This window comes from Alligator sinensis, unplaced genomic scaffold, assembly GCF_000455745.1.
Source record: "Alligator sinensis unplaced genomic scaffold, ASM45574v1 scaffold643_2, whole genome shotgun sequence".
Classification (NCBI taxonomy): Eukaryota; Metazoa; Chordata; order Crocodylia; family Alligatoridae; genus Alligator; species Alligator sinensis.
In genome coordinates this window covers 160,462-169,341 of record NW_005842588.1, presented here as the reverse complement: position 1 = coordinate 169,341, position 8,880 = coordinate 160,462, and the positions used below count along the sequence as shown (strand labels likewise).

Below are 8,880 nucleotides of genomic sequence, written 5' to 3'. Positions count from 1 at the left end.
CTAATACCAGTGTACGTGTAGATGGTGATGCTTTACTGTAGCACTAATTAGTCAACTCTGCAATAAGGTGCATGTGTAAATGCACCCAGAAAGAGCAGTTTTAATTGCAAGTCTTAATCTGTTTTTTCATTGCAATTGTAAAACATTCTTATAAATTGATACGGCATGTAGAATACATATTTTGTCATTCAGTGTCTCTTAAAGGCCTTAGAACTATAACTAAGAATGCTGGCACATATTAAAAGTTAAATAACTTTTGCAGTTAGCTGACTTTGCAAGCTGCCTAGCCAGAATTGAATTCTTGTCTGCTTATGTAGCAGTTCAAAAAACAGTATAAAAGTTTGATCTGTAGGGAGGCTGTCTACAACCTACTGTACCTGAAGAAATACCCAATTTAACTATATAACTCTCAGGAGGGAGGAAACACTGTTACTGGTGTTTTGTAGGTTGTCTTGAAATTGCCAAAAACGTGTTTAAAAATTTGAGGAACAACTCTTTCAAAGTGTAATAAATATGGAAGCATGGTTATAGTGACTGTTCACATTTAGTTCTTATTTTGTTAGCTCCAAAACCTGAGCCTAAAGAGTTGATTTAATTTGCTGGAACTTGGCATTGTGGACTAGAAAGTGGTTCAATAATAGTGATGGAGGGAAGTAAGAATCTTGACTTCTAAATAAACTTTTGGGCCAGCTCAGAATGCAAGTTAAACCTAGCCCTGTGCTGAATGCTTCCACTAACTAGATTTTGAAAGGTTTTTTTATTGGGGTTTTTTTTTTTTTGGGGTGGGGGGGGTTGGGTTAAGACTAATGTCTTAAAAGCAACAGAATCTTTAATATGATATAAAGATATCTTCATTATTTAAATTATGCTTTTAAGCACATTGAAAATCAGATCCTAGTTTCCTTTCATTTGAAGGGTTTCAACACTGCCTGAAAGACCTCAATGGTAATATTAGTACAGACTGAAACCAAGTTATTGACACAGTCCCTTCATTTGGCCTTTAAGTTGGACAAAGCATTAATGTATTCCCACGATCAGTGAGATTCAGTATTGCACTTGTGCTTCTCTAGGTACAGTTCAACATCCAGCAAAATCTTCCTCTGCATATATGCAGTGTCTAGCATAGTATGGGCATTGCTGAACTTCCGAAATACAAGTATTATAGAACTATGTATTGTGTATATAAGTACAAGATACTTATGCAATACACTCAGTCTTCAGTCAAGCCTTCCAATTAATCTAATACTGCCTGCTAGTGGTGAAGCTTTGAATGCAAGTTTTCAAAAGGTACATTTGCTGATTATTTTACACAAGCCGTCAAAAGCTGCCAATGAGGTTTAATAATTAAAAGAGAGATTACTTTATCCCAGCCTACCTTTCCCACATCTTCAAAGCCTAGAATAAGATTATTTTTTCCAAAGATACCCATTTCTCATGCTTGCAAATGTCAGGATCTCTTCTGTTGAACAGAAATGTTAATTTACGGATTTCTTTGACCTCAAATAAATGACAGCATACAGGACCTCCTGAAGTCTGACTAGACCAATTAAGACTGATAATCCCAAGTGGCTTCCTCTTTATTTGTATTAGGCTTATCTGATTATTCTGTGAAATGCTGCTTGCCCATGAATATGATGTATTTTAAGCCTGTAACACCAAATGGAGATAATTTGTTCAAAATAAAGCATTTTTTTATACTGAACGTGATAGAAATATAACCCCTTTCTTTTAGTCAGGTACTCCTTAAAACCATGTCATCCAGGTTATTGTGAGATCACAAACTTTAAATTCCAGTTCACAACTAAACCACTTAATCCCTTTTCCCAAGTGATGTTGTCTTCTGTATCTTAAAAAAACAAAAACAACAAAAAAACCCTGGTGGAAAATGTCCTTTTGTTTCCTAAATCCAAAAGCAATCTTTTCTAGCAATCTGTTGGAAAGTCTTCTGTATTTTCTAAGCAAAAAGAGTTGTACTTGAGTTAAGTGCTGGAGGATTACTTCAAAATTTCATATTTGATTGTAGAGAACATAACTTGGATGATCTTGTTTTTACTTCAGAATACAATACAGGGGCAGCATGAGGAAATGAGTAACTAGTGTGTTGGAAGCCCAGTGCACACTTGTTCATTGTACAAAACAACTTGTTAAATTGATTTTTCAGCCAAGGGTCACTGAATGTACCTGATTCCTCTGCTCACATTGCACCTGTTTATTTCAAACTGTTTCACAGGTAGGTTAAATCTGAATTTCCTGTCTTCAGTCTACAGAAGTATAGTCTCACCAGACAGAGATGAGACCTCTTTGAAGACCTTCAGTGTTTAGTGCTTTTTCTGGGCTTACAAAACTTTTTTAGGCCTCTGTCTCTTATGAAAATGAACATGGCATCTAAGTAAACTGGAAGTGTACAGGAAGACTTACTTCTGTTTTGTTTGAATTGTTAAGTTACCACATTTTAAAATGGTTGACTTGGACCCTTGTCACCAAAACTTATTCACTTGAAGAGGAAGCAGGTACAATTCTTTTGTGTCCAATTGTGGTGAGTTATTGACATTGTATATGAAAATCAACTGAATTCATATGGGCTGAAGTGCATCCCCATCCTTGAAAATATGTACTATTTTGAAATAGTGATGTTGTTTACATATGAGTCAGCTGACACACTTCCCTCTTGTCCATGGCCACTTAACTATTGTAGTATCTGATGCATACTCTGATCATAATGTGCATTAATTAGCACCTCTGAATTTTGGGACCATTTCATCTGGGCTTTTTTATAAGCTTTTTGATTTGGTTGACTACACGAAGGGTCAGTTAGGGGCTCCTTCACTTTATCCTTAACAAAGTGTGCTTAATAAGTCCCTTCTGGCTTTTAACCAGGTCTTTAATGGTTGAGGACCTGTGTGAGGACTTCTGTAATAACTTCCTGGACTGCAATGTAAAGAGAGAATAGTAAGAGAACAGAATATAGGGCTAGATCTAATAGTTCTTGTAGGAATCTAAGCTGGACTTAAGTGGAATTTTACTTGCCTAAGTTGCAAAAAGCAATTCATGTAGCACCTTTTTCAGTAGATGCAGAATTGTGGAGGCAGCTAGATTCATTAGATACCTCTACACCTGAAAAGATTCCTTGATGCCTAGACTCAAGCTTCTGAGCATGCTCAGAATTGAGCCAATTCACACAGGTATCTTACCTTCTGCCTGATGCCCTACTGCAGTGCAGATCAGAGCTGGGAGTTGCCTTCATTTGGTTTGTTAGGAGCCTACAGAGCACACCTAATGCCTGTTTGATGCGAGCAGCAGCATTAAGCTCAGTGGAAAGTGCAGCACTTGCATCAGCTTTCCCTCTCAAACTGGAATTATGGTGCTTACCTCTTCTGCAATAGCCTGGTCATTTGAGCACTCAAATGGAGACATGCAATCCAGACTCTTTGCCCTGAGGGCTTTGAACCCACTTGCCTAATGCTGCTGGTTTTTAGATCATCCTGAATGTGCCCACAAAAGCAAATGATCTGACCCAGAAGCTGAAGCAAAAATGGTGCATCTAAGGTTCTTTGCTCAGCATTCCCCTCTGGATCCTTAGTTTTAAATCTTCGACCTGCGCCTATGCATCCCTGGTGGTTGCTGTTTTCCTGGTGTCCAAAAGTAAAAGTTGTAGTCCTGGATCTGCAAAGGGTTGTCGCTGTTTCTAACACAGTTTCTTGTCCCCGAGGCAAATAAACGAATGAATACATAATAAAGGGTTAACTAGTACCCTGCAGTCCTTTCCCTGATCTTGAGTGCGTGTCCTGGCTCAGTGCTGCCATCTTGAAGCCTTCCCTCTTTCTCTCTTGGTTTCCTTCCCTGTAAGCTTTTAAATTCCTCTGGCCCTGAGGAAGCCGATTATCCTCCTCACGTGGCCCAGTCTTCCTGGGTAGGCCTGTAATCACTTCTTTGCAGCCAGGCAGCGGCCCTTGAGACCAAAGCTTGCCATAAAGAAAATGGTGCCCTGGGTGAATTGTATTTTGGCCCAAGTTGTCTGTGCTGTGTGGGGGGCTAGAGAGGGGTGTGCATGCAGTGGCTGTGGGTGGCAGGGGACCCCATGGACTATCAGGGAGCAGCGTGTGTCTGCTCACCAGAGATGCTGGCCAGATGCAGGCCTTCAGGAGCTCAATGCGAGGCAGCAGGCAGGGCTGCATGCACAGGAAGGGCAGGCAGGTGGGGCAGCAGGCAGGGCTGCCCATGCAGGAAGTCAAGCCCAGCAGCAGAATGCTGCTGCCCACACCTTTGCCCTCATTTTTGGTGGTGTTGGCTGGCTGGGGATGGTGCTGCAGCTTGGCCTCCAACTCTAGCAGGTCAGTGATGAGGAAGCCCTTAGCATACAAGCTAGGGCCATCCACCCACACTGCCTACTTGCTGGGCATCATCTTGCCCTTGGCCTAGCACCCGCCTCCTACCCCACCATGCTGTCTGGCTGTACCTGCCACCACTGCTGCTGCTGCCTGGGGCTTTATCCTGCTGCCCTGGCCAGCTGGCTCCAATCAGCTCTGGCCAGGAGGGAAGGCCCTGCTGCTCAGCCCCCAGGATTAGCTGCCATCAAAGGCCCTTGACAATCTCTCACCTGGCACTAGCAGAGTAGGGGGTTGTGTGTGGAATTCCCCTAACCATAGCGCCTTGCACAGTCACCCAAGCTACCCACCCCTAAGGCTGACTCGAGCATGAAGCTTCCTACAGCGTTACTTTGTTATGTATGTTTTTTTATGACAACTTTGTTGCATCAGGGAAGGTCACTTGGGATGCCTCAAGCATTTGCAACCATTGACTCATTCTTGAAATGAGGTCAGTTCCTGGGACCAAAAACCATATTGTGCTTTTAACTTCTGTTAGGCCTTATAGATTTCTCTATACTTGTGCTGTACTGCACCTTTATCAAACACTCTGGACCATAGGTGTCAAACACACAGAGCCCCATAACCCAGCCCTGGGTGTTGTCTTGTGGACCCACGTGCTGTTGGATTGGCCCTGTGCTACATGGGGTGCTGGATTGGGCTGTATCCTCGGCTGCATCGCCTGCAGCACTCGCTGGGGCCAGTTCTGGGATAAGCTGCTTGTGGCAGTTGCTGGGGCTGGGTCCTGGGCTGTGTTGCTTGAAGTGCTCACTCAAGCCAGCATTTTAAATCAGCCCAGGTGGGTGCTGCATTGTACTAAATGAGGCACACCCCTTCTACAATCATCAAATAAATCTCTTGATTTATGAATTATATACTTGATAGCTGAAAAACAAATCTCTATTACTGGGACACGTGTGTGCCCAGTAGGCCTGTGTGAGTAGGCACCTATTGGACCCGGCTTCAGATCCGGCCACTTCAGATGCCAGGGATCTGATCCGGAGCTTCGGATTGGTTTCCCGCTTTGATCTTGCTGAAGCGGCTCCGAAGTTTTGGACGGACTACTGCAGGCCTGGCTGCTAAGCTACTGTGTTACCAGTTACCAATCAATCATGATTCACTCAGGGACCAGCTCAATACACAGGACCTAGCTAATGTAGCCAGTTAATTGCCATCAATTAGCACCTACAAAACCAGACCAAGGAGAGGAAAGAATCAATACAGACAATCAACTGCCCCAAGACATACACAGTGGCACAAGCACCCATGTCACGAGTTTTGCCTGTCAGCAGCCAGAGGCACAGGACCCCAGAAGCCAGACTGCCCCTGCACCTATCTCCTTGACAGCTGGCAGGCTTTGTGGCCTCAACAGGAGTGACTACTCCTGCAGTTTTCAGCCCACTGAACCTTAACACACACAGGGTCATCTATGTCACAAGTTTTGCCTGTCAGCAGCTTGAGGTGCCTAACGAAGCCAGTGCTTCAATTCGGACATGCTGCTTTGGATACCGAAGCATCTGCAGCTTCTCCGGATCCAAAGCACAGTCCGAAGCTTCTCACAGCCCTAATGCCCAACCCTTCTTGACAGGAGATAGCCTTCATCTGCTACAGTCTTGACCATTGTTCCTCCAAATAATTCATCCGAGCGTCATCCTCCTCTTTGTCCACATTGTGCAAACTTCTGCAGTGATCCGCTGCATTTCTCACATCTTTTTTACACATAGCTGTACTAGTTTATTACAGAAACTGTAGCTCCATGTTGCTCTTTGTGTTTTGCCTACATTGTAAATCTATTTTGAGCATATTGTCAGTTATGCTGATAGCAAAATCACTGTCCAATTTGGACTAGATGACCTTAGCCCGGCAAATGTGAATTGCCTTATCAAGGGTTAGCCTCCTTCTGCCTTAAGAGTCAGCTCAGAAAGATCCAGAACTATCTAGACTTAACTTAATCATTCTTAACTTAAATGTTAAGAATGACTTAACATTTGCTTGCTTCAGAATCAATCACTATCTACCTTCTCATTGTCTTAAGTGTTTACTGGCATCCATTACTTGCAGATACAGAGTAAAGTATCTTTTGATCTTTCATTTATTTCCCTTCTACACTTCTGGAGTGTTTTATGTTCTTGGGGCTTTAAACTGCTTCACACTCTCACTCATGGCATCCTTTTAAATGTCAGTTTTACTCCTGGCAGGCAAGGTTCTTTGAGTAAATGCGATATCTTTTATGAGACCAACTGAGTTGTTGGAAAAAAGTTCTTAGCAAGCTTTTGGGTGCAGTCACCCTTTGTCAGGCATAGGGAGTTTCTGCTGGTCTGAGACTCCAATGTGTCTCAGACCAGCCAGTTTTATTCCCTTTGCTTTACGGTACGTGAGCCTCTTAAAAGTACAGTTCCCCACATTGATAAAAATAGCACTGCAGCACTGGCCTTTCCGCAGATTGAACTATTCTCTTTTTTAACTCCACAGCACAACTATCATGGCTGGTGACTTTTTATTTTTCTGAGCAAAGACCCCAAAATGAAAGCAAATAGGGCTCCCGGGGAGGCATATAAACTTGTGATATTTAAAGAAGCAGTACTGCATGTAACAACTAATGAACACTACAGCACACAGGCAAATTTCTCTATATTGTTTCTTAAGAAAACATGAATTAAAATTTTATGGCTCATTTGCATCACTGGCATGACACATCTACTGTAGCAGTGAGGACTGATTTTAAATGCTGCACCTGCCTGTGCCTACTTAGGTTACAGATTGAACCTTTACAGGGCTGCATGATGATGACTGCTTTTCCTGCAACTTATCTACCACTCAGTCCCCACCTCTAACAAATCATTTAAGGATTTACTTGTAGTGGGATATGACCCCTGTATTTAAAGTGAAGGAGGAACTCAAAGTGTCTTCCAGGTCCCTAGTCAGGGATGGCAATACCTGTCAGGATTTAATCTTTCCCCATTAAACAGAAGATCCAACTTGTTGGTTTGTGACAAAGATACTGTCACGGTAATCGATGCTGTCTATTCTAACGTATTAGTGAAATCTCTTTTTAGATGCTTTTAACACCACTCAGCACCTTAGGTTCTGTGTCTCCCCGAGGAACCATCCTGATCAGAGGCCCAGCATCACATCCATGTATGTAGACAGCCCTTGTCCGGTGCTGGGACTTCTGTGTAGTTAGAGATGTAATTAGCCTGGAGCAGTAGTTCTCAACCTTTTTGGACTCAAGGTCCCCCTTGCAGGGCTGGAGGCCCATGTCACTGCACTGGAGCAGTGGTTTTCAACCATTTTTCATCTGCAGACCCCAACAAAATTTCAAATGGAGGTGTGGACCCTGTTGAATTGCAAGTGTGGGTATTCACCTGTTTCTGAGTGATCATGGTCATCTTTCATGGACCACTTAGACATAGTCTGTGGTCCCCCCAGGGGGCTTCAGACCATAGGTTGAAAACTGTTGGACTGACTAGAGGAGGTTCCCCTCACTGGACTTGAGGCCCTCCCTCACTAGACTCAAGGCTCCCCTCACTGGACTGAAAGCCTCTGTCACCAGACTCAAGGCCTGCATCCTTGGACTCCAGGCCAACGTCATTTGACTTACGGCCCCTCTCACTGGACTCAAGGCCCTTGTTGTTGAACTCGAGGCCCCCCTCATTAGACTCAAGGTCCCCCTCACTGACCTTGAGGTCTCCTCCATCATTTCTGTGACAGGGGCGCCCCCCACTCCTAAAATGGCTGCCTAGATCCCAGCTCTGCCCTCCTTGCAGAGGAGCCTGGCAGGAACAAGCCTGAGCCAGCGTTTCCTGGCCCTTTCCCCAGTGCTTCCAAAGGCCCTGGGGGCAGCCAGGCCAGGTGGCAGGCATAGGGTTATCATATGTCTGGGTTTTCTGGATGCGTCCTCTTTTTAGGTCCTCTCATCTCTGTCCAAGCAGTGTTTTGAAATCTGAACAAATGTCCAGGATCTTTCTCTGCTCTGCTGGTGGGAGCAGGGGCAGGGCGACTGGAGGCAGAGGACACCACGTGTATATGCACATGGCCGGCATGTAGCCAGGCAGGGCAGTGGGTGCAGCCTTGGCGGCTGGATGCAGGTAAGTCTATTTGTGGGTGGGTGTATACACCTGCCTGCTGATGTGGGGGAGGGGAGGCTGTCTGGGCACCAGGGCTGTGGCAGGGTGTGGGGGAAGCCCCTGCCTCTCCAGCAGGGAAAGCGGGCAGAGGAGTCCTTTTGAGGGCGGCGACAGGCCCGGTGTCCATGCTCGCGGGGGCAGGCTGGCTGCGAGGAAGGCCATAGCCAGGCTGCGTGGTGCGGTGTAGGAGCCCCAGCCCAGGGCCGAGGTGCCACAGACGTCCCTTCTTCCTCCTTCCACTCGGTGCTGGGCCCGCATGAGTCAGAGCCGCTGCGCTCTGGCCCGGTTTAGGACGGGGGCATCTGTGGGCCTTTGCCAGGCGGGCACGTGGCGGGGGCAACCCCTGCCCCTCACCCCCGCCACGCCCCCCCGCTGCCGCCCGCCACCTA

At 45.3% G+C, this 8,880-nt stretch overlaps 1 protein-coding gene across 2 annotated transcripts in view; it reads left to right on the top strand.

Moving 5' to 3' along the window:
- The first annotated feature begins 8,396 nt into the window (after window positions 1–8,396).
- Window positions 8,397–8,880, top strand: part of LOC102379548 (cystathionine beta-synthase) — a 45,470-nt gene continuing 44,986 nt past the window's right edge. Inside the window, exon 1 of one of the 2 annotated variants that reach the window (XM_025214551.1) lies at window positions 8,397–8,452. Coding sequence is in view for 1 of the 2 variants with exons in the window: in XM_025214545.1 (XP_025070330.1) it covers window positions 8,447–8,452 (6 nt within the window). In the remaining variant the exon portion in view is untranslated. The remainder of the gene's footprint in view (window positions 8,453–8,880) is intronic. The other variant, XM_025214545.1, reaches the window with a different exon arrangement.